Genomic DNA, 27218 nt, shown 5'->3' on the forward strand with positions numbered 1-27218 from the left:
AACCATCGCATATCGCTGTGTAAAAAAGTTTGTCCTCATGGTACTTTTGGTTCTTTTGCTAATCACCTTAAATCTGTGTTCTCTAGTTCTTGACCCTTCTTCCAATCAGAACAATTTATCTCTATCTATTCTGTCTAGACCCCTCATGACTTTAACACCTCTGTGGGTGTTTTAGGCAGAAAGGGAACACATAAAATAGAGGGAGTACTCACCCCCACCACCTTCCTGGCCACCCCTCAGCTCACCCCCATAATACAGCAAAAATCATCAGCCCATCCACCATATTCCAATAAGTAATCAAGGGTCAATTAGGCTTGTTATTAAGCCAGTTGACCCTGATAATATGCTGCCCACGCCATAAAATATTTGGTGTGGGCAGCTGGGCAGGAGCAGGCAGCCTGATTTTGTTGAAGTTCTTCAAAAGGTGGGCAGGAAGGGGGGGGATTTGCTCTTCGGGGACTGCCCTTTGCCAATTGCAGGGCAGTCCCTCTAAGATCGAACCTCCTTCTTCCACCGTACCTACCCACCTGCAGCTTTAGACCCACCCTTTACCCCTCTTGCCCTATCCCTGATCTATCCAACCCCTTCCTGCCAAAAATCCCAGACTTACCTGCTCCGGGGATCCATGGGCCTTCTTCCTTTTTCTCCTGCACTCCTGGCAGCAGCCACTGACGCGGTCTTGGAGCTGCTGGGACTGATGGAGCTGCTGGCCATTCTGATTAACTGACTGCTCCAGAGGGCAGGGATTCCTCCTCAGTGAGGGGCGGAAATCCTACTTGGCCATCAGTTAGCCAGCCCACAACACTTCATGGCTGCGGGGCGTGTCGGCACGGAGCATGTTGGCTCCATGCTGCTTTTGCTTCTTGAGGGGACAGGAGGGTGAGCCATGCACACCCCCACCCCTGTATTATTCAGCCTTATGCCTCAATTTATAAAACCCAGGATCCCACTTTCTTAACCTGCCTTATTACCTTCAATATTTTGTGCACATAAACCCCTAGGGCTGTTCCTGCATTCCCTCTAGAATTGTCCCTTTGCTTTATATTGCCTCTTCTCATTCCTCCTACACAAGTGTATCAGGTCACTCTCATTTGAATTACATTTCTCCTTCCACATGTCCGCTCCTGCCGCCAGCCTATATCCTTTTGAAGTCTATCACTATCCCCCTCACTATATAAATACAATCTCCTTTTGTTTTTCTTTTGCAAGTATAAAAGAAAATTGGTAAATGTCTGCCAGAGAATATATAAAATGCTACAGGACATAATTCTTGATGCCATTTACTTTAAGACCAATCCTCACACTTTTGCTTATGTTTTCTTAACTCAATCAAATTGTTTTTTATTCTTTGATAGGATGTGGGCATTGCTGGCAAGGCCAGCATTTATTACCCGTCCCTAATTACCCTTACTAAGTCATTTCAGAAGGCTATTAAGAGTTAACCACATTGCTGTGGGTATGGAATCACATGTAGGCCAGACTAGGTAAGGATGGCAGATTCCTTCCCTAAAGGACATTAGTGAACCAGATGGGTTCCTACGACAATCGATGAAAGTTTCACGGTCACCATCACTAAGACTGCACAGTGTTGGTCTCCTTATCTGAGGAAGGATATACTTGCCATAGAAGGAGGTTCACCAGATTAATCCCTGGGGTGGTGAGATTGTTTTACGCGGAGAGATTGAGGAGACTGGGTCTGTATTCCCTCGAGTTTCGAAGAACAAAGGGTGACCTCATTGAAACTTACAAAATTCTTATAGGGTAAATGTAGATAGGATGTTTACCCTAGCTGGTGAGTCTAAAACCAGGGGACATAATCTCAGGATAAGGGACAGGCCATTTAGATGAGATGAGAAGGAATTCTTTCACTAAGAGGGCGGTGAATCTTTGGAATTCTCTACCCCAGCAGGCTGTGGAAGCTGAATCGTTGAGCATGTTCAAGACATAAATCAGTAGATTCCTGGAGGCCATTGACATCAAGCGATAGCACAGGAAAGTGTTATTGAGGTAGATGATCAAATCCTGTGACTAGCTTTCAGTTCCAGATTTTATTAATTGTACTTAATTTTTTTTGCCTGATCAGGATCAGAAATAGGGGTCCTGATCCTGATCAGAAGAGTTGAGCAAATTTTTTTCCCTTCTCACACATTACTGATTATTGTTCTTTAAAAAGTCCCTGGCTGAATGTGCCAATTTCAAAACTTTATTCACTTTATATGGTTTTCTTTCAGCAAGTAGTACTGTTTTGTTTCCCCTTCTTTGGGTTCCTAAGTGACAGATCCATCCTAGACCAAGAATGGATAACATCTCCTTCCAGGTCCCATCCAGTGTTGAAATGTTGGTGGCCATCAGGAGCTGTACCGGGCAGCTTTGGTAGGGCTAGTGGACAGGAGCAAGATGATGTGCCCTGTGAACTTCCCTTTCTTCTTGTGGGACATTATCTATTCTGAGATATGTCTTTTAATGCTTCAACTAAAATTAGCAACTTCTTCTGTATCACACCTGAGGTTAGAAATTTTAATCCCACAAAACCAAAGCAAAAAAAGACACTGCAACCCTGCCACAATTTGCTTGAGAGCACTTTCAGTTAACTCTATAATACAACTCCCTTCTATCAAGTATTCTTTGTCCTGTGAACAATAAAAAGCATGAAGACAAATATTCCTGTACGTATTTATTCTATTCATAGATAAATAATGAGGCCATGATTGTCAAAGATAAAGAAATGCTAATAGTGTTATAAACAAAGACACCCTATTTACACCTTTGACCATCAGAGACTTAGTGCATAGGCTATCTTGCAATGCTGGTCGTTATAATCTTATAAGATGTAATCATGGGTTAAGAGTAAGAGCTATCTAGTGGTCTACTTCCACAAAAATGTCAGTATATACTATACGGTGACAACTCTATTTTGACAAAATTGCAGGATGGTCAAGATAAAATTATCAGACTTACATTGTTGACCCATTATTGACTTTACTCTGAGTCATAGTTCAAACTCCTCTCCAGGCATTTGAGCTCATAATCCAGGCTGACATTTTAGTTTCACACTGAGAGATATAATGTATTGCAGATAAGATGTTAAGCTCTGGGTACGGGCTGGATGGCGGGTAGGGAGGGCCATTAAAATGGGGAGGGAAATGGGGGCATGGAGTGCCTGTCATTTTCCCACCACCATATCATTTTACCAGCAACAGGGAAGATGGAGGATGACTCTCCTGCCCAGAGGCCAATTGAGCCATTAAGTGACCAATTAAGGGCCTCTTTCTGCTACTGCATGCAATTTATCAGCAGTAGTTAGGCCCTCCATTGCGTGGGGAGATCACATGGTGAACCCCTGGTGGCCTCCCTGCAGATATCCCCTGCCATCCCTCAGCAGGGCCTGACTGACTGGCATGGCAAGCCAGACATGACTTACCTGGTTGGGAGAATAGCCTGCTTCCATGGCGTCCTTTTTCCTACGTGCAGATCCAGCTATTGCCACTGGTCTCATTGACGCAAGGATACTGCCGAGCTGTCAGTCCTGCAAATGGCAATTACTGAAGGTGACTGCCCATTCTTTAAAGGGACAGAAGACCCCAAGGAAACTAATTAGTTAGTGGATCACCAAAACATTTGGTCAGGTGTCCCACAAATGGTCAAGGTGAAGTTGCCCCACCCTGACTTTCGGGCACTTTGTCGGGGCCCCTGCCATACCAATAAAAATACAACCCATATCTGACCTCTCAGGTAGATGTACAAGACCACTGTTTGAAAACGAGTGGGAACTCTCCCATGGTCCCAGGTCCTCACCAACATTTCTCGCTTATCCAGCATTCTTTGACAGATTATCTCATCATTTACCTCGTTGCTATGCACAAAATGACTGCTACCCTACATTTCATCAGCGATTACATTTAGAAATACTTCATTGGCATTGGATAAATGCAACTTGTTTCTTTCATTTATGACACGACGATTGCTTGGAAACTTTAATTTGTGACTTCCTTCATCACTCAGACATTGCACAAGTTCCTAAAACAGGAGTATTAAAGGAATAATAAGTAGATCAATATGTTTAAGCATGGATTTTTTTAGATCTATCCTTAACTATAAACTACACCCATGGGATTGATTTTTAGCTCTGCTCTTTCTCCAGTACTCTTTGGCATCTATATTAGGCACTCAGGTCATTACATATATCTAATCACTCAGGCAAATGGCAGAATTATAGGGTTAGTCTCAACTTTGCCAACTCTGTCAACAGACACCTCTTAACTGAGACTGGACACTGGTCTTGCCCCTCAATTCAGAATTGGAACCATTCATTTTCTTTATATTTCCAATGAAGCATTTACAAATACAACCCATTGCTTAGCTTGCAAAACTGCACCAGGCATATTATATGGGTGTTTGTACTTTGAAACTTTATATCCTTTAGATTATGATATTGTTGATTGGGTTTCAATGTTTAAGAAGTACAGTTTGAAATAGAATAAGGTCTATTGTTTTGCAGGAAACTTTACTGAATTGGCCATGCTCCTTAAATATTACACTGGGTGGTGTATATACACTGTATTTAAATCAATCATTCTTTTTTATCATTCTCTGCCCTTTACAATTGAAGGTCAGGGATAGGCTAGAGAAGACATTTTGTGTAGGACCTCAGTAATATGATACCATGAAGTGCTACACCAGTTAAGATCATGAAACAGAATACAGGCTGTGAACAGTATTCTCATTCATGATGTCACTGAAAATGAACCATAAAATATCAGGACAATGTGAAGAAAGCTACAAGTGAGTTTAAAGACTTTTCCCCTCAAAAGCACTAAAGAATCACAAAGCAAGTCATTGAGACACAACTCCTTTTATATTTAGTGGTATAGATTGACAAAGACTGAAATACCACTGCTCAGCCAGAATTCAGCACTACAGACAGCTACATCCCAACTCACGTCAAAAAATGTATTCTTTGTTTTAAAGGCAAAAAAGAGTCTGGAGAAAACAAGACCACAAACAACGCTGTGGAGGTAAGAAGCTCCTGCTTTGGAACAGGCCTGTGTTTTTGCTTAATAGTTGCCTGCAGTTTATTATAAAATACACAGACCTGACGTTGCCCTTTAACTCCATCACTAACACATACCTGGTTTGGTACGATTTGAAAACCTGAGATTATGAAAGCAAGCAGTGTCATCATCACACAAAATATTTACAATGATGTTGGCATTCTTTGTTCATTTCCATCTTTCTATTAATATTATTGAACAATGAGTGCTGATAATCAATTAGGAGAGATGATTTGAGAGAAAAACAACTGACCTCATATTGTAAGGGAGTTTGGTGTTTCCTGGTCTCAACTTCTTGCCTTTCTTCCCACTGCTTTCAAATTCAGTACATCCATAATGCTGTGTTTCATTCCTAACTTCTTTCTCTTCTAAGTGGCTCCACGTCCCATCTTCTTTTGCCATCTGCTAAATATTCTCACCTGCCTCCAATCTCGGCTTCAATTTATTTTTCTTGTCCTGTACCCCCAAGGTGGTGTGTCTCCTTTCCAGCTTTCTACTATTTCTCTCCAAACCACTATCTTCCCTCTCTGCGTTTGTTTATCTCCTCTCCAACACACATTTCCTCAGCCATTTTATCTCTGCCTCAAGGCTTTGATATGTCTCCTTGCTTCTGTGCCTCCCCCATCCTGTTACACCTCTCTTTAACGTGTGTTATTTCTCAAAGTGGAAAACAGCATTATCGATGGACCTGCACCACAGGGACTGCAGTGGTTCAAGAAGGCAGCCCACCACCACCTCTCAAGGGCAATATATGCTGGTCTTGTCTATGCTGCTTGCATCCCGTGAATAAATAGTAAAAGTCTTTCATAGATTATTTGTCTCCTTCACAATATTATTCTCTTGTTCTATTGGTTTGTTTCCCAGCTTCCTAGCCTCACCTCTAATATTCCATCCTTCTAGCTCTTTCAGGTTGATGCTATTTTCCCAGTGTACTTTATCTGCCCCAGTTTACTTGTCTTGTAATTACAAACTCTCTCAGTTTGTTTCTATACTTCACAAGACTCTTTGTTTCTCCTAGTTTGCTTATCTCTTACTCAATTTTTTCCTGGTTCTATCCTAGCATATGCTATCTCCTCCTTAAATTCTTTCTTTGTGCTTGAACACTTTTCTTTGAAATGTACGTCTTTCTTCCACAACACTAGCTTTCTTTTTCCCCAATACGCTCTTCCCCCTAAATTCTTGGCTTGCTCTCCTTCTGAGTAGTTTGCATGTTATACTCCCAGGCAGTAATACTGTAATCTCTATTACCATGCTCATCTCATCCCTAAAATTCTCTCTCTGTGCTTTTTATCCCCTTTCTAATATCTAATTACCTTTCCTTTTCCTCTGCCTTCTCCTCCTCTCATGCACATGCTTAACCAAAAAGTGAAAGGAAGGGACAGAGCATGTGAACGCCATATTGCACCAAAGAATCATATAAGAGTAGGGAAAATTGACAATAGGGCAAACTTAAAGGCTTTGTATCTGAATGCGCGTAGCATTCGGAATAAAACTAAAGAGTTAACAGCGCAAGTAGAGATAAATAGGTATGATTTGGTGGCGATTACTGAGATGTGGTTTGGGAGTTGAATATCCAAGGATACTCAGTGTTTCGGAAGGATAGGCAGGAAGGAAAAGGAAGTGATGTAGCTTTGTTATTAAAGGAAGAGATCAGTGCTATAGTGAGGAATGATATAGACACTGGAGAGCAAGATGTAGAGTCAGTCTGGGTAGAAATAAGGAATAGCAAGGGAAAGAAGTCCCTGGTGGGAGTAATCTATAGATCCCCAAACAGTAGTTCAGCAGTAGGGCACAGTATAAACCAGGAAATACTAGGAGCATGTACGAAAGGTACGGCAATAATCATGGGTCATTTTAATATGCATATAGACTGGACTACTCAAATTGGCAAGGCTAGCCTCGAAGAAGAATTCATAGAGTGTATTAGAGATTGTTTCTTGGAGTAATATGTTGTGGAACCAACCAGAGAGCAGGTTATTCTGGATTTGGTTTTGTGTAATGAGATGGGATTAATTAATGACCTCATAGTAAAGGATCCTCTAGGAAAGAGTGATCATTGCATGCTAGAATTTCAAGTTCAGTTTGAGTGCAAGAAACTTGAGGCCCACACCAATGCCCTGGAGTTAAACAAAAGTAACTACATAGGCATGAGGGCAGATTTGGTCCTAGTAGACCGGGCAGGAAGACTACAAGGTAGGACAGGTGATGAACAATGGCAGATATTTAAGGAGATTTTCAATTCCTCCCAAGCAAAATATATTCCAAAGAGGGAGAAAGATGGTAAGAGGGGGAAAAAGCATCTATGGCTAAGCAAGGAAGTTAAAGATAATATAAAGGCAATAACTAAGGCATACCAAATTGCAAAGGTCACTGGCAGGCTGGAAAATTGAGAAACTTGTAAAGATCAACAAAGGGTTACTAAAAAAAATAAAAAGCAAAGGTAAATTATGAAAGAAAACTAGAGCAAAATGTAAAAACTGATAGCAAAAGCCTCGACAAGTATATAAAAGGAAAGAGAGTAGCTAAAGTGAATGTTGGCCCCTTGGAGGATGAGACTGGGGAGTTAATAGTGGGGAATGCAGAAATGGCAGAGACGCTTAATCAATATTTTGCCTCAGTTTTCACAGTGGAGGACACTAGTACCACCTCAATAGTAACAAGTAGTGCAGAGGGTATAGAGAAGGAGGAACTTAGAACAATCACCATCACTGGAGAAAAAGTACTGACCAAACTATTTGGATTAAAGGGTGACAAGTCCCCAGGACCTGATGGCCTACATCCCAGGGTCTTAAAGGAAGTGGCAGCAGAGATAGTGGATGCATTGGCTATAATATTCCAAAATTCCCTGGATTCTGGCAAGGTTCCAGTGGATTGAAAAAATACTAATATATCGCTCTCATTCAAAAAGGATGGGGGGGAGGCAGAAGGTAGGAAACCATAGACCAGTTAGTTTAACATCTGTCGTTAGGAAATTGTTGGAATCCATTATTAAGGAAGTAATAATGAGACATTTGGAAAGTCAAAATGCAATCCATCAGAGTCAGCATGGTTTTATGAAGAGTAAATCGTGTTTGGCTAATTTCCTAGAGTTCTCTGAAGATGTGACAAGCAAAGTGGATAATGAGGATCCTGTAGATTTGGAAAACATCTGGACTTCCAGAAGGCCTTTGATAAGGTGCCGCGCAAAAGATTAATACACAAGATAAGATCACACAGAGTTAAGGGTAATATATTAGCTTGGATAAAGGATTGGCTAACCAACAGAAAGCAGAGAGTCAGGATAAATGGGTCTTTTTCTGGATGGCAAGCTGTAACTAGTGGGGTACCACAAGGTTCGGTCCTTGGGCCCCAACTATTTACAATCTATATTAATGACTTGGATTCAGGGATAGAAGGTACTATAGCTAAATTTGCAGATGACACCAAAATAGGTGGGAAAGTAAGTTGCAATGAAGAAATAAGAAATTTACAAATGGATATGGGACGTTAGGTGAATGGGCCAAAATTTGGCAGATGGAGTTTAACGTGGATAAGTTTGAGGTTATCCATTTTGGTCGGAAGAATGAAAAGGCGACTTATTATTTAAATGGAGAGAAACTTCAGAATGCTTCAGAACAGAAGGACCTGGATGTCCTCGTGCATGAATCGCTGAAAGCTAGTATGCAGGTGCAGCAGGCAATAAGGAAGGCAAATGGAATTTTGGCATTTATTGCTAAAGGAATAGAGTATAAAAATAGGGAAGTGTTATTGCAACTGTACAAGGCATTGGTGAGAATGTACCTGGAGTACTGTGCACAGTTTTGGTCCCCTTACTTGAGGAAGAATATAGTCACATTGGAGGCGGTTCAGAGGAGGTTCACTAGATTGATTCCAGAGATGTGGGACTTGTCTTATGAGGAGAAATTGAACAGTTTAGGCCTACGCTTGCTAGAGTTTAGAAGGATGAGAGGAGATCTAATTGAAGTATATAAGATACTAAAGGGGATAGACAAAGTAGACATGGAGCAGATATTTCCCCTTGTGGGGCATTCTAGAATGAGAGGCCATAGTTTTAGGCTAAGGGGTGGTAGATTTAAATCAGAGATGAGGAGGAATTACTTTTCTCAAAGGGTAGTGAATCTGTGGAATTCACTACCTCAGAGTGCAGTGGATGCGGGATGCTGAATAAATTTAAGGAGGAGATAGACAGATTTTTAATTAGTAATGGGTTGAAAGGTTATGGGGAGAGGGTGGGAAATTGGAGTTGAGGCCGAAATGAGATCAGCCATGATTGTATTGAATGACGGGGCAGGCTCGAGGGGCTGAATTGCCTGCTCTTAGTTCTTATGTTTTTATCTCCCTCAGTTTAATCATTTCTTCCCATTAGCTCTCATGAATGTCTCTCATGCTGGTTTGCTCCTTGCCAACATCTGTGACTTGTTCTTCACTTTCATCCCAATTCATTTATCTCATCCTCACAACGATCTGAGTGTCTGCTTGTTCTGCTCTCTCAGCTTGTCTCATTTCCTGTGATCAATATTTCCCATCAGCTTGCATTATTCTCCCTCATGCTGTTTATCCTTCATATATTGTTTCGTTCTTTCTCAAAGTTATCAATTTCTCCTTCAACTTGCTTGTCTCTATGAGAAGCTTCACCAAAAGTCTCCTCCCTTGTTTTTTTCTTCCACAAATCGTTTTCTATTTCACCTTAAGTGTGTTCTTCCTGAATCATCACCTCTCCAAGCATGTTTTTGTCTTCATAATATTTGTTATCTCTCTTAGTTTATTTTACCTTCGATAACAGTGCCCAATCCCTTTACCAAATTACTTACTCTTCTCAAGTATCTTGTTCCTTTTTATACATTTTGCTTCAAATTTAGCAAGGGAGGAAAATATAAAATCACATTAGTGATTAAAATCAAATTCGAAGTAGAATGGGTATTGGTTAATGGTTTATTTATTCATTGAATGAATAGTGTTTGGAATAATCATCAAAGAAAAGTAGTTGAGACAAAAGCAACAGAAACAGTTTAATTGCAGTTGAATTCTAAGAATTAACGTAATAACGAATGAATGGAATAGCACTAGGCTGGGTGTTAGGGATTAGCTCCATTATTTTTGTGTCTTTGCTTTTTATGTTCCTAAATGTACTCCATCTTCCTTACTCTCTTATCCACATTATTCCCCAGTTTCTGCTTCACCTCATCTTTCCAGCTCTCCTAATTCTTCAGTTTCTTTCCCTCCTTCACTTGGCACTATCGATAATCTCCTTTAACTCCTTCACAATGCTTCCAATCACAGATTGATTTTCTTTTCTCTTCTCATCAATAATATTCAAATATCTTCCAACTTACATCTTTCTTCCACAACCTTCTCTTAGATGATTTCTATCTATTTTCTCTTCTTCTAAGTTCTCCCCCTCATGTTATTTTTCCTTTCCTTGTCCATAATTTTCACATATTTGTCAACCATTTACTACTCTTCTTATAACTTGTTCCTATCTCTTGCACAGCTTCTTACTGTCTATTCACAATTAATTATCTTGTTTTCATGTTGTTTCTGTAGCTCAACATTGTCTCTCCTTCAGCCAATTTATATTCCTAATCTGAAAGCTCATATCTTTCTGCCACAATGCTTTTCCATCTCTTCTTTCTCAGTTTGACTGTCTCCTTTCCACCATTTGGTCACTCAACTTGTAGTCTTACTTTTTTTTTTCATTGTAATGTCCTTTTACTAGCATAATTCTAAATGTTGGAAGTTCTCTTATCTCTCTCACCACCTCTCTCCCAACTTATTTGTGTCTTCCCCAGTGTTCTCCAGACTTTACCTTATTCATTTTTATTGATCAATAATCTTCTTTCGCTTTTGACTTGATTGTTCTTTGTCAGTGCTCTCAATCATGCTCTCATCTTGTTCTTTTTCTAAAGTTATAGTTGTTTGCTTCAAGAACTTCAATAGACCATCTTTTTTTAAATCATTCGTGGGAATTGGGCTTCGCTGGCTGGGCTAGCATTTATTGCCCATTTATAGTTACCCTTGAGAAGGTGGTGTTGAGCTGTCTTCTTGAACTGCTGCAGTCCATGAGGTGTAGGTACACTCACTGTGCTGCTAGGGAGCGAGTTCCAGGATTTTGACCCCAGGCCCTCTTGTACTAGTTTCTTTCTCACTGCCTCAACACTTATAAGCCTCATTTTAAAATATTTTCTCTCTCATCTTCTTTCTCTCCTCCTCAACACTCCTATGATTCTCCTAATACGATTATTCTTATACTGAATTCAGGACAATAGCATTACCCCTTTAAATTATTATAGTTATTTTTTTGCCTAATTTGGAAGTAGTGCTAAGTGTTATAAGTGCCTATATTTAAGCGATTAAGAGATACAAGAAACTATGTTTAAGAAAGCAAACAAAAATACAATTAATTAATTTCTTTAAAGCTGAAATGTCCTGCTGAATTTTACGCTGAGCCAGCTATTTAGCATTTTCTCAGGTAATGGTTTACAACCTTTATGAATATAGAGAGTGCGTGTTTGTTTGCGGGAAGGTGGGTCACATGCATGCCTGTGAATAACTGTACACATGCATGATAGAAACATCTATAATGTGGACTTGACTTAATATAAATTGTATCAGTACTTTCTGATATACAGTCTTGATCCAGTTCATTTCAGATATGACATTAGAGCCTTCCGTGACTGTTAGAATATTAGAACATAAAACATAGGAGCAGGAGTAGGTCATATGGCCCCTTGAACCTGCTCTGCCATTCAATAACATTATGGCTGATCTTCCACCTCAACTTCACTTTCCACCTTAATCCCATATCCCATGATTCCCTTGGTGCCCAAATGTCTATTGATCTCAGTTTTGGGTATAATCAACATTTGAACATCCACAGCTCTCTGGAGTAGAGAATATTACCATTTTGGCACTAATTTGGCAATTTAGTACATGGACATTCATGGACCCCTGTGGTTACTGAAGCTAGAATAAGAGTCACTTGGGTGGATCTTACCCCACTTTGTCATACACTTCACTGCTTTCTTAAAAAGAAAAGTATACAGTAATTTTGTTATTGATACACCATGACTTTTGGTGGCCAATCAACAGATAAAATACTTATAGCATGCTGTGACATCAATTGCAGAAATTATTTGGCCAGTGTCTGAATCAGGTATTTGAGAAGCCCTGCTCCAGGTTACTCCAGGAGCTCAGAATGTCTGAAAACTCCAACCAAATTCCCATAGAGGAAATGTTATCTACAAATTCATCAGCAAATCACATAATGTGCACCGAATAAACAATCTAGGAGCACAAAATAAATGCAGGTGAGAAGGGCCATTTAACTCATGCAAATTCATCCATCCAGAAAATATATTCATCTCCTGCCCCATCACTGCATCCAACTATTTGTTAAATTATGCTACGATTTTGTTTTCGCTAAATGCCAGGTCTGTTCAAGGCAATAACAGTCCTCGTGTAAAGAACTTCCTGACGTCATTCCTAAATTTACCCTTCATTGGCATCAACCTGCAGCTCCTTGCCTGACTGTCAATGTTTAATTTGAGATAATTTTACTTTTTCTATACCAATGTACTTCTACAGAACAAAATGAGCCCCACGTACCATCAGGTCCTCTTTTATTATTAACCATTTATGAAGAATTATTGTGAATGGTAACAATATGTTCTTTGTTTGATTTTTTTGTTGCAACAGTGAATACTTTTCACTTTGGCAAAGGAGGCCTAGCTGAGAAAGTTGTTGAACAAGAATGTTTTGAGAAAGTTATTCAAGTTGTTCAAAGTCCGACTCCACCCCCAATGTTCACCCTCCCCCCCACATACAACTCCATACCCTGGATGTCAATCTCTTTCCTCCCATTGTCAGTCATCACCATTAATATCCTACTCCCCCGCCAATATCCAACTCCCATCCTGATTTCCTACAATCCCCCTCCAGCACCATTTCAGACTCCCTGATGTATGTCTGTCCCCTCCAATGTCTCACTTCCTCCCTGATGTTTAACTTGCTGCCAATCCCCACTCCTATACAACTCTCCGCCATGTACTTCCTCCCCTCCCCATGTCTAACTGGAAAGAAGAGTTGAGCTGGAAGAGGCTAAAACAGTTAAGTAATTGTACTATCCTTGTGGGGTCAGGAGGAGCAAGAGTTTTTTCTCCAGGCCCCATAAGTAAAGTTTTGGCCTCCCCAGGTTTTCTACCTTCTGATTGTGAAGTCAATCCCCACAGCATATTGTGTGCTATAGGAGCTGGACAGGCAACCCTACCTCCTGCTACCCTACATTACACTCCCGTCCTCCAATCAGTTGCCACCTCTTGGCTGGCTTCTTGGATGAGCAACCAACCAGGAGTGTGCAGGTGAGGTACAGGATTTAAAATTCCTGAGTGTTATAGAGACACATTCAGCCCTCTTCGGCCAGATCTACCTGATTCCCGGCCTGAGTTAAAATCGGGCTATTGTCATTGATCCATCTTATCACTTTTCTAAATGTAATAATATCCATCTCTCACTACATGATGACCAGAACGGCATATGGTGTGTCAAGTAGATTCTGTCTCTAGAAAAATCTTTTGGTTTGGGCCAAGAGAAAAGTTTCTAGAGATGTGAGCTATTTTTATCACAAGCATATCATGTATAAGTGATGTAGTAAATAGGGCTAATTTTGCAATCTCATACCCTCAGTCAGGAAGTCATGCTTAGAGCAAGTGCAGATCATGTCAGTGACAAAGTGTAAATCTGATCCTCAAACACGTCTTCCATCTGAGTGCAGTTCCTTCCCCACAAGGTCACAGAAATATCTCATGTATCTTTCAAGGCTTCTGAGTCTTTATCTTATGTGTTTTAAAAGAAAAAAAATGCCTTTGAACTTTCATATTGGTGCATTCAAAAGATGGCATAGCAATATGTGTTATTAGGTAGAGTTTCCAAAGGATTTCCCAATCTCTTGGTAGAAATCCCAGAGCAATGGCATAAATGGTGTTTCACACCATTTTCCTGGGGTTTTTGCTGACGTATGGTGGGAAATTGAGAGAATCTACTAGATATGTTTCTCCCAAACTTTCTACATATTTTTTCATATTTTTAATCTTTTTCTTGTTAATAGATAACAGTAATAAATCTGTATTTCTGACTTGGAATTCCACTCTCTGCTGGTAAGGCACTACTCCCTTGAATCAGGTGGAGGCGGATCTTCCAAAAGAGAGTGAAAATCATAATGGCCCACAACTTGCTGTAGCACAGACCAATGAACGGTTTTAGTTAGACTTGCCCTTGTCCATTTAATTTCCATGAGATTTTGCCCTGCAAGTTGCTGGCGATATGAGATGAAAATGATGTGATGGTCTCTACAGGGCATCGGGGATTTGAGTGAAAAAGGCAAGCAACTGGTTATCATCTTAACTAATCAGATTGAAGAGTCTGAACCAAGTCTTGTAAGTTAGACTAGTGGTTCAATTTCAATTCAAGTACAGAAAAAGAACTACACAGAGAGACCAAAAGATGGGATCAAGGGAGAGAGAAAAAAAACAAGACAAAAAGATAAAGTTTTTTTTAAATCTCAAATAATAATGAAAACCTGAAGGAATGAGACTCCACACTTCTAGACCTCTGTACCTCTATACACACTGTATATCTCAAACACCTAGAAGGACAAGAGCAGCAGATGAATGGAAATACCACCACTTGCAACTTCCCTTCCAAGTCACTCATCACCCTGACTTGGAAATATATTGCAGTTCCTTCACTGTCGCTGGGTCAAAACCCTGGAACTCCCTTCCTAACAGCTGTAGGTGTACCTATGCCACATGGACTGCAGCAGTTCAAGAAGGCAACTCACCACCACCTTCGCAAGGGCAACTAGGGATGGGCAATAAATGCTGTCCCAGCCAGTGATGCTCACATCCTGTGAAAGAATTTTAAATTCAGTGCCAGAGAGGTTGAATGGCATAGTTAAAACTTAGCATGTTGTTAAAAGGGTATTTAGACTTGAAACAACTTGATTTAACTTTCAACAACAAGAGCAACAACTGATTTTTTAACAGAATAAATGTCCCAAGGGGCTTTACAGGAGCATTATAAAACAAAACATGACAAAACAAAATTGGGAATGCTCTGGAGGCCAGAATTCGATGAATGCAGCTATCTCAGATGGTGATGTGGCTGAAGGAGATTGCAGAGATAGGGAGGGGCAGAGTCCTGGAGAGATTTGAAAACAGAAAACGAATTTTAAAATCAAAACATTGCAAGATTCAATTCTTGGGAAGATAACGAACTACGTCTCTCCAGCATCAATTCCTTGATTTCTGTGTTTAATCATGTGTCAGTCTTGATCTGAAATTGTAGTGACATTTTCACTTAAATACTGGTGAGCGCCATTAGCCTTACCCTTATTTTAATAGCAATTTTGGGCCATTTATTATAGCACAATATATTTGTGACCAATTCTATTACCTGTGCAGAACTACAAATGGGGCTTCATAAGTCTGTGATACAGAGTGACCTGTGACATCAACTGATGATATTGACTATGTTGAGCAGGTGTGAAGAAAAGTTTAAGCGTTATAAATTATAGTGCAGTTTCTGGAAATGGCAAGAGATGAGCATTGAAGTTAGCCGTGATTCACTGAGACCTGATTTACACAGCTATGAAAACACAAACAGCTTCTCTTTCACAAATATTCATTCTGGTGCTTTCTACAAAGCATTTGGTTCCAAATGGTGACTTTATCTCTACCTTTTTATATTCCAGGATTATGATGGCAATATGCCAATTTAACTAAAATGGGAGAGAGGAGATTGAGAGCATTTCATTTTTGCAAATAGCAACAATTTATAAAATTGCTATGAAGTTAGAAAACAGTGACATCTAGATGTCATTTCTAGGACACCCTATGTGTACTGTTCTCTTTACACACCCACAAAATGAGAGGCATAGGGAGAGATTTTCAGTGGCCCTGCTGGGTGGGAACAAAGCCATTGACCCGAACTTTGCTGGGGAAACCTTACTGTCTCATTCCAGTCAAGTCCACATTAAAAGGGGCATGTCACAAGCAACTGTTTAAAGCTATTTTCAGTGATTTAAAATTGGGTTACTCAGATGTGATGAATTGATACTATTAATAAATGTAGATAGATGTAGATGTAGATAGTCTAGAATCAGAGGGCACAGCCTCAGAATAAGGGGTAGGCCATTTAGGACTGAGATGAGGAGGAATTTCTTCGCTCAGAGTGTGGTGAATCTTTGGAATTCTCTACCCCAGATGACTGTGGAAGCTTAGTCATTGAGCATGTTCAAGACAGAAATTGATAGATTTCTGGTTATTAATGACATCAAGAGATATGGAGATAGTACGGGAAAATAGCATTGAGGTAGATGATCAGCCATGATCTAACTGAATGGTGGAACAGGCTTGATGGGCCGAATGGTCTACTTCTTCTATGTTCCTAATAAAATGTTATTTTTTGATAAACCTATTTTCAGTTGTATTAATCAAACATTATCAAATTAACAAACTTACATATATCAAAGAATATAAAGACTTTTCAAAATGAGTGCAATTTTTGGAACAAAATGCACCACAATTACCGATTGCACACAAAGAAAAAGCTTTATTCCAAATAGTTCAAGAATAACTACAAACTTAAAAACACTTTTGCAAATGTTCATGAGTTAGAGTATGTGAATTTATGAAGTCAGATCATCTCTTCTGAAACAATTGCCAAGCACGGTGCGAAAATTCTCAAACTAAGTATTGCCCTATATCTCCTGAACATTAGTCATGAAGAACAAGAGCAGTTTGTTTGCTGAAATATATATATATATATATAAATATACAAAGTAACAATATGTTGACTGTTTCTAACCTAGGTGTCAATTCACAACAGGCTTCAAGCCTACCAGCACAGTTCAGTGGGGAACCAGGAGTGCGCAGTCCAGCAAAGCACCCTCCTTAACATCAAGCAAGAAAACTCAGCAGTAACAGGAACTGTGGATCATCTCCCTGAAACACTACTCCAGTGCCAACAGATTGTGAACGTCATAGTACTCCCTGTAAAACCGGACAAAGTGGACACCCCTCAGAATGAAACGCCTATTCACCAAACGGGATTAGACACCAACTCCACTAGCTCCACACCTCGCAAATTAAAAGAAGACAGGCTACAAGGAACACCTGTAAAAACCACTCACCAGCCACCTCTGCCTCCTCCACCTCCACCCTACAACCACCCTCACCAGTATTGTCCTCCCAACCCTTTTGTACGCAGACGTAGATATTCCAGTGGATCACGAAGCTTAGTGTAGTCAGCCTTACACAAAACAATCTTAAAGCCAGATTAAGTCTGTTTTTGTTTCACAGGTCCTTATCTAGTATAATTTACTAATGAAGACGCCATCTGTCCTTTCCCTATGACTGCATTATTCAAGTGGCAATTTTGTCCACTGAGGCACAGTGACTCAGATCTCTGGTGGGCTGTTAAATTGTAAATATTGTGTAAATAATGTGTTAATTTTTGAATGTTCCCCATGCCAAGTTATCTCTCCTCTAACCTCTAATTCCCATTACCCAAAATCCTGTGTTGGATGCATCAATCAAGAAGGCAGGAAAAACTGTGTCCATGGTCGATTCTGTGGCTACCTTCAATGCCAATACTTGGTTGATCCATCAGAAGATGTATTTGAATGCTATGTGGAATGCTCCCTCACTTTTCTCCCTCTGTTCACCTGATGATTTGCCTGAGACTGGGAAATTTGCTGAAGTCTGAGTCAGTCAGATCTGGACTATTAACTGCCTTTCCTTCAGAGTCTAATGCTCTGGGCTTGTTACTCTTCATCACCATTTCATACTTCATTTAATATTGAACAATCTGTTTGTGTTTGATTAACTAATGGCCCTGGGTATTTTCAACCTGCTTCTTAACAGCCTGTGCACAATATATACTGTCACTTTATTGGGAATTTAGGGGCTAAGATGCCAGAATTCATTAGTCATCCCTCAGCAGAGTACCTGAGAAATCAAAAAAGGCTTCTTCTGGCTTGAAGACAGAAACACACACAAAATGACTTCCCAAGTATAGACTACTAATTTTCTAGTGCAACTAGTGATTTAGTGAATATTTGATGAGAATTGTGTATCTTTGGACAACAAGGGCACAGCTTTAATAACTTTTAAATTGTAAAACTCACCTAATGTAAAGGCTGCTTGATGGAAGCATTCCCATTTTATTGTAGATAATCCAAATTCACAGATTGCATTGACCATTATTAACATTGCTGTTAATAAGCTTTTGGTAGGTTAAAGAAAGCAGAGTAAGTTTTTATATTGAGTTTTCATGCACAGCTGTTTTTAAATGTATCTGAATTTATAGACCACTTCAATTTAGAATAGAATCTTCAGGAATTTTATATTTTCTTTTGTCACATGCCACCATTTTGATCGGTTAGAGTACCTCACTCATCACATCAGCAATATAGGTAATACAACAGTAGAGCAACAGTAGAAGTTAAAAGATTTAAAAGATTGCATTGTGCTTCAAAGAACTGTGGGTGAAGCAAAGGAGTGGGAATAGAGATTCTGCAATGGAGGCCAGGAATTCTGTAACGCATATAACTTTCATATGCTAGTAGATTCAGAAAATGAATACTCTTATCATGATGAAGCTTCGTGATGCTCCTTATCAAAGTATTTACTGTTTCTTGTTGCTTCCAGTATTCTTTTGGAGTGTATTTTTCTTAAAATAGCACTGGTCAGATTTGACTTTATGTATCATTCGATAGTGTTGTTAAAAAAAAACACTTGGATGAAAGTCCTCTAAGATCTCCAATTGTCATGTAGATAAGTTTGACAGAAGTCTAATATTTGGTCCAAAATTGCACACTTTTCATTGAATCACAATTCAGTCTCTCAACAAATGGCAACTAAACAGTTTCAAGATGTAATCAATACAGCACATTTGCAACATTTTTTATTTCATGGTTCAGTGTGTGATAGAATAGGCTGTGTGCTTGAAAATCACCATCAATGCATCTGACCTACAATTAGACAGTTGTAGCTTGTGTAATATATATAAAGGACAGGAAGATAAGGAAAATTATTTTTGTGGGATATTATATAATTTTGAACATTTCATGTTGTCTCCTCTCTATTCCCCATTTATGCCAAGTTTGGTATACCTAGTAATTACTATGTAACCAATTCTAGCTAACCTAATTTTTCTGTGTACCCACTACTGTGTGTGCTTTGGCTGCTGCTGCAGACCCAAGCCCATCACTTCTATTACCACTTTATTTTCTATCTTCTTTATTTGTTCTATTTACCACTCCAAGGTCGCTCCTTTCATCATGCCTTCTTTTATTTGTCCCCTCTCAGATCTCGATCTACCCTCCCAAATCCCTACCCGAATCCAATAGCACTTCTTAACCTTCATACTCTCCTCTGTCCCAAGGTTGCCTCCCTCTTGGATAAGCCTACAGCTTCTCTCTGTGCCTCTCTTTACATCCTCTGAAGGACCTATTAAGACACTCCTTATGAACAGCAACTCCAGTTGTACCATCTTACTCCACCAATCTTCCCCTCCAGTGCAACCACTGGGGTCTAGCCTTGCCAATTTCCTTCCTATTCAAATTACCCCTCCCAGTGCTGACCCCATCAGCTCTCACTGCTCCTCTCCACATCTCCCAATGCTGTTATGAATGTGTTAGGGTCTGTTAGCATTTAAAGAAGAATCTAAACACCCAGTAATTAACTGACAGAACTATGCCACAAAGATTTCACTACGTTTTAACAAAAACAAACTTAGTTGTATCTCAAAAATAATTAAACAAAGTAAGCACTATTAACTTAACACTATAGCTTTTAAAGACTTATGCTATAAGCCTCTGAAGAAGGGAGGCTTCATTAAGTAGCAAGGTGCCATCATCCCTTAGATGTTTCTGTTATGGCCATAATGTCGATGCAATCATTCAAAATATGCTCATGGATGGCAAGGACTTTGTTCACAAGTGAATGGACATTCTGTTTTTACAAGTGTCTAGCTCATGGTTCACGTGTTTCAGAATGTAACTTTTAGTTTTGGAAATTAAAGTTTTGACTGTGAAGAATAGGGGCATCTGGTTGGGAAACTCGAGCAACCCTAGGGTGAAAGTAGTCAAACAAGCTTGGAGCTTATTACACTTAAATGGTTGCAGACATGTTGATTTAAGAGGTTAACAGCTAGAAAGATAAGATCATAAAATGGCAGGTGGGTTTAGTTAGCTTAAGAACTGGATACATGACAATTGTAGTTATTCCAGTAAAGGATTAAGAAAGGAAAGTTTTGGAATTAAAAAGTAGTTAATTTGCATTTCTACCTGGGGAACAGGCTGTGTATGTCACATTGCCGTGGGGATGGGGGGAGCTTAATGAGATTCTTTGTTTTGAGTTTATCTTTGTGAATTCAGTTAGGGCATGGCTAGCAGAAAAGACTGGTTAATGTTTGGAAAAGCAGCTAGGAGACTGTGTCAGCTTAGGTCTTTGGAAATTGAGAGATAAAAGTCAGACCTACACTTGAAGCATAGTAAATGCTAGATCTAGCACCCATGATACAGCCAATAATTAGGAACTGGGTATTCAGTATAAGACAAAGGTGGAAAGGGAAAAACGACTGGAAGATTTGTTTAGGTGGAAGCTAAAGAAAGAAACCTATAGTAAACCTTAATAAAAGGTAGTTAACCTTGTTGCATTTAGAGTTCCAGAAGTAATGTTTGGTTGCCGTTTGAAGCCATAGCAGTGGGCTATTCAATACCAAGGGTGCTTTCTGATGTTCTAAGCTATTGTGCAGGAGTCACAAGTGAGGTCCATGTTTGAGCTGTGGAATTCTGAGTAATAAGGTGGGTAAAAAAATTGGGGGGTTTATTAGGCAAAGGCTAATGGAGGGATCCTACAAAATCTTGTTCTTTGGACAACAGCTGGAACACTAAAGAGAAATCAGAGTGAATCCTGGAGACCGGTGATATACCTTTTGAGTTGGTCCCAGGAAAAGTAAATGAAACTTTAAGATTTTCTAAGATAAGGGAACTCTTGGGAGGAAATAAAATGTAGAACTGAGTTTATAGCATCTTCCACCACTTGCCCACCAAGACTGCAGTGGTAGCAGCATGATGCTCTTCATCAGGTCACACATTGGCCTGACCCCTACTCCTCTGAAACTTCCTCCTCCTTTGAGAATTTCACCTTGTTCCATCTCCTCATCTCTCTTTCAAAATCAATGTTCTCTACTGCCCTCCCAAGTATGATAGACATTTTCTCACCAAGATATCTTCACTGTTTTCTTCCTTTATCCTCAGCAGTGAGTGACTTCTCATTCTCGATGATTAAAGCCCCCATCTCAACTCATCGTGCTTTCTCTCCTCTGAATTCACTGCCCCCTTATCCTCCCTCCATGCAAACTCCTCAACCCATTTTCACAGTCAGCCCTTTGACCTTGCCGTCTCAAGCAACCTCACTAGTCCCATTGTGTCGAACACAGACAAGGCCATCTGAGGTCACTTCCTTGTATTGCTCTCCACCACCACCCTCCTCCCCCTCCCAGCCCTACTTCCTTCTGTCCTTGAAAAAACTCTCTCCCAATTCACACTCAACTGTACTTCCAAAAATCCCAACTGTCTAGCCTTTGGCCCCCCCTTTACCACAACATTTCTATAGCTACTGATCTGCTCAAACAAACACTCACCTCAAGCTTTGATGTCTTAGTCCCTATTATAACCTTTACTCTCTCTCTCTGCCTGGCCAATCCTTCATCTCTGCACAATTGAGTCCAAGGGTCGCAAACTTGAACTGATATGAAGAACAATTAGTTTGGCCTTTCACTGCCAGATCTGGCTGTAAAACACTACCTGTGCTCTAATTTGGAAAAACTTCTCACTACTCCAGTGTAATTCTGGAATGCAAAGATGATCTCTTGCTTCAATTCACTACTGCAAAGATTCTTCTTAAACCCTTCTCTCCTCTCTCATCCATCTGTACATCCAACAACAAGCAAAAACAGTTCATGAACTTCTTTATCCCGAAGATTGAGATGATCCGATAAATTGTCTCTGCTACTTCCCCCTTCTAACCTATTGGAAGAAAAGGTTCTCCAGGATTACACCCCCACCCCCCCCCCCCCCCCCCCCCCCCCCCCGCCCCGACACCCCACCAACCCCCACTCTATCCTGGCCCTAAACTTGATTCTTCCTCTAGTTTTCTTCCTGTTTCCTCTCATGCCCCTCTAAGCTCATCCCATCCAAGAGACTCACCTCCTGCTCCCTTGACCCTATTCTTACTAAACCACTGATCACCCGTTGCTCCCATGTTAGCTAACATTGTTAACAAATCCTATCTTCCGATACTGTACCCCTCATCCTCAAATCTACCAACATTACCCTTTCCTCAAAATCCAACCTTTAACCTCTCCATCTTTGCAAACTTTCTGCCTATCTACAACCTTCCTTTCCTCTGCAAAGTTTGTCAACTCCAAAATCAATGTCCATCTTCTCAGAACTCCATGTTTGAATCTCTTCCATCAGATTTCTGTCCGTGCCACAGTACCAAAACAGCTCCTCTGTGACTATGCCAAAGATAAACTTTTTCTCCTTATCTTTCTCAACCTGTCTGCCTGTAGACAAGGTTAGCTGCACCATTCTCCTCCAATGTCTCTCCACCACCATCCAGCTGGGTGGGACTGCACTTGTCTGATACCATTTTTACCTATTTCATGGTAGAGTTTTGCAATGGCTCCTCTTTCCATTCCTGAGCCGTGACCTCTGGTGTTTCCACAAGGATCTATTGTTGCCCCCCTCCTACTTCTCATCTACATGCTATCCCCTGGTAACATCATGCAAAACATTGTATCTGTTTCCATATGTACATTGGAAATACCCAGCTCTACCTCACCATCACATCTCCTGATCCCTCCACTCTCTCTAATTTATCAGACCACTTGACCGACATCCAGCACTGGATGAGCAGAAATTCCTTCCAAATAAATATTGAGAAAACCAAAGACCTTGTCAATCTAACTTGTAGTTTAGAAAGGCATGGATTAATTAGGGACAGTCAGCATGGATTTGTTGAGGGAACGTTTGCACCTGAATAACTTGATTTAATTTTTTGAGGAGGTAACAAGGAGGATTGATGAGTGTAGTGATGTGATGCAGTCAACATTGATTTTAGCGAGACTTTTGACAAGACCCCACAAGGCCGATTGGCCAGAAATGTAAAAACCCATAGGATCCTAGATGGATCAAAAATTGGCTCATTGACAAGAAGTGAAGTCAATGGGTGTTTTTCTGACTAGAAGACACAACATATCAGATATTAATTAAGGAGTTTGCAGATGATACAAAAATTGGCCTGTGGTTGATAATGAGAAAGAAAGCAGGAAGCTATCAATGGACAGGTCAGGCAGGTACAAAAGTGGCAAATGGAATTCAATCCGGAGAAGTGTGAGGTAAGCATTTGGATAGGGTAAACAAGGCAAGGGAATACACAATAATTGCTGAGCAATGTAAAGGAGCAGAGGGGCCTTGGAGTACATGCCCAGAGATCCCAGAAAGGAGCAAAGCTGGTCGATAAGGTGGTTAAGAAGACATATGGGATACTTTCCTTTATTGGCTGAGGCTTGTTTGCAAATCCCATACAGCTTGGCCCATCCCTATCTCTGTAACCTCCTCCAGCCCTCTAACCCTCCAAGATATCTAACTTGGACCTCTTAAGCAGCCCCAATTTTAATTGTTGCACCATTGGTGGCCATGCCTTTAGCTGCCAAGACCTTAAGCTCTGTAATTCCCTCTCCAAACCGCTTTGCTTTTCTTTCCTCCTTCAAAATGCTCCTTGAAGCCTACCTCTTTGGCCAAGCTTTTAGTCATCTGCTGTAATATCACCTTATGTTGCTTAGTATCAAATTTTGCTTGATGACACTTGTAAAGCACCTTGGGCTGTTTTACTGCTTTAAAGGTGCTATATAAATGCAAGTTGTTGGTAGTGTTTTTGTTGTTACTGTTGTACTTTCACAGGTTTTCCTGTAGATAGTTTTTAAAAAGCAGTACATGAGTTCTGTGGTATTTTTGTTGATCCTTCATAATAATTTGGATTTATAGCCAATCCCCTCCGAATATTGATTACTTTAACTCAGAGGGAGCTGGCCTGGGGGAATATCTGGTTAATAATATGATTTGAAGGATTTAAAAATGATCAAAGACTCTGTGGAATGGTTTCGATTGTGCTGATACCACAGTTAAATTGCCCATCAAGGTTAAATAATATGGACTGGCATCCAGTGTTTTTGCTTGATTGTTGTCAGATGCCGGGGAGAAAATAAAACAGCTTCTCTCCTCACGGCTAATTAACATGTGGAACAGGCTTTCTGTGAAGCTGGTTGGTTTGAGGTCCATCACACATTTAAAAGAGAACTGGATTGACACCTACCGAAAGGGAAGTTAGAGAGCTTTAGAGATAATAATGCATTGCTTGATTTTTTTTTAATTTGGAAAAAGAAAGGGAATTAATTTAATGTTCCTTAAAGGATAAATTGATGGTGCCAGGTTTGCCCATCATAGAAATAACCTCTGGATGGAATAGGTTTGTTGGGCTAAATGGTCTCTTTTTGCTTTGTACTTTTGTATGGGCTTCAAATCGTAGACTTGATGGTGTCAGTGGCTTTTATCTGTCTTACATTTTTACTCTTTTCCATCACAGATTTTGGATTCAGTTTATTACTTCTCAGGAAGGTAGCGCTTTGTGGACAGTTCCACTGGAATTTGCTTTAGGCTTTGAAAGACAAGGACTTTGTATGAAACAATAAAAAATCCAATCCAATTTGCCACTTCATCCACGCCGTATTTCTGTAACTAATCAAGAGCTTTTCATGTTTCCATCAATGTCCAGGCATTCTTTTCTATAAATCAAATATTCTTTAATTCCCTTCTTGTGCTGAAACAACACCTATTACATATGTTGGTCATCTAGTTCACGAGGGGCAGAATTTTCCCCCATTGGGTGGGAGGGGTGTTGTGAGGGGGTGGACGGGAGTGGGCGCAAACCTGATCGGTGCCCCCAGTCGGGTCTGCGCCACCATTTTACATGGGAGGGCCAATTAAGACCTGCCCAGCGTCATGAGCACCCAGAAGCGCTGAACACTCCCTCTGTGCCTCAGGGAGATTAGTTTAAGTTTTAAAAATCTAAATAAAGAAATTAAAAACTCTTAAAACATGTCACCTCATGTGACAGTGTAACATGAGCTGGGCCACATCAATGAATTTTTAAAAAAAATTTTACTGAATTTTTAAGCACTTCGTGAAACCTCATTCTGCCCGTGGATGAGGTCCCATGAAAAATGCAAATGCCGCCTGGGCTTTTCGCCTACCCGCCAATCTTAAGGTTGGACGGGCAACTGTATTAATTTTATTTGTTTAATTAGTTTTTAATGGGCCTTAATAGACCTTTGACAGTTTGGCAGGCGCACAGCTGAGTCGGCTGTGCGCCCGCCAAACTGGAAATCTAAATGACTCACGGTGACGTCGGGATGCCCACCCGATGTCACCACGCGTCATTTTACATGTCAGCGAGCAGGCTCCGCCCCCAGATAACAACCCCCTACTCCTCAACCCCCTCCTATGGCACCACCCCATGCCCACGCAAAAAATGCAATACCTGCCCCTTCACTTCCTCTCTCCTCACCGTCCAAGGACCCAAACACTCCTTTCAAGTGAAGCAGCATTTCACTTGCATTTCCCCCAACTTAGTCTACTGCATCCGTTGCTCCCAATGTGGTCTCCTCTACATTGGAGAGACCAAACGTAAACTGGGCGACCGCTTTGCAGAACACCTGCGGTCTGTCCGCAAGAATGACCCAAACCTCCCTGTCGCTTGCCATTTCAACACTCCACCCTGCTCTCTTGCCCACATGTCTGTCCTTGGCTTGCTGCATTGTTCCAGTGAAGCCCAACGCAAACTGGAGGAACAACACCTCATCTTCCGACTAGGCACTTTACAGCCTTCCGGACTGAATATTGAATTCAACAACTTTAGATCATAAGCTCCCTCCCCCATCCCCACCCCCTTTCTGTTTCCCCCTTCCCTTTTTTTTTCCAATAAATTATAAAGATTTTCCTTTTCCCACCTATTTCCATTATATATAAAAAAAAACCCACTAGAGCTATACCTTGAGTGTCCTACCATCCATTCTTAATTAGCACATTCGTTTAGATAATATCACCAACTTTAATTTTAACACCTATGTGTTCTATTGTACTATTGTCGTTGACATCTTTTGATGATCTGCTTCTATCACTGCTTGTTTGTCCCTACAACCACACCCCCCCACCCCCCCCTGCCACCTCTTTGTCTCTCTATCTCTCAGCCCCCCACACACACACCTTAAACCAGCTTATATTTCAACTCTTTCTTGGACTCGAACGCAAGTTCTGTCGAAGGGTCATGAGGACTCGAAACGTCAACTCTTCTTCTCCGCCGATGCTGCCGGACCTGCTGAGTTTTTCCAGGTAATTCTGTTTTTGTTTCACATTTTCTGAATATATGTCAGTGGGGAGGAACTCCGACAACTCAAATTGCAAGTGAATTTCCTGATATGCACTTGCTTGTAAAGGAGCTTCCTGCCACCAGCACATACTCTGGAAATTACGTCCAATGACCTAAGTATGAAGATATGTTAAGTTTTTGGTACGCATGATTTTCTTTAAATTTGCCAAACTCAAAAAATAATCAATCATCACAATAGATGTAAATGATAGAAAGTTTGATTCTAAATTATGGAGAGGACTTCACAATGTTACTGTGTTGTAAGCTCCACATAAAATGTCCTGCTCCAGCATGACTCTGATCAACAGTTTCAAGGCATTAAGATATCTACAGTGTTTAGTTTTCTGCTTTCCTTTGTAACATTGTGGGATCTAGCGACAACTTTGATGGACATTCTGCCTGTGTATGCAGGAATGCAGTGAGACCCCAGAGAATTTGTGTACATTTCCAACAACTAAGAAGCAGCAGGCCCCTTAATATTAAATATTTAAGAAGTCATGGAAATGAAGTCCAACTTGACTGTGTTTATAGTTTTTCCATAGGTTTTCAAGTGTTCTCTTAATTCAAGGAACAGAGTCTTGAGATTGAAAGCACTTTTATTGGAAAGCTTTAG

At 40.4% G+C, this 27218-nt stretch overlaps 1 protein-coding gene across 1 annotated transcript in view; it reads left to right on the top strand.

Moving 5' to 3' along the window:
* Positions 1-17352, top strand: part of LOC121293057 (IQ motif and SEC7 domain-containing protein 3-like) — a 272674-nt gene extending 255322 nt beyond the window's left edge. The window contains exons 12-13 of the mRNA XM_041215648.1: positions 4969-5015; positions 16918-17352. Of these exons, the coding sequence (XP_041071582.1) occupies positions 4969-5015; positions 16918-17352 (482 nt within the window). The remainder of the gene's footprint in view (positions 1-4968; positions 5016-16917) is intronic.
* The last annotated feature ends 9866 nt before the right edge of the window (positions 17353-27218 follow it).

Source organism: Carcharodon carcharias, chromosome 21 (assembly GCF_017639515.1).
Source record: "Carcharodon carcharias isolate sCarCar2 chromosome 21, sCarCar2.pri, whole genome shotgun sequence".
NCBI lineage: Eukaryota > Metazoa > Chordata > Chondrichthyes > Lamniformes > Lamnidae > Carcharodon > Carcharodon carcharias.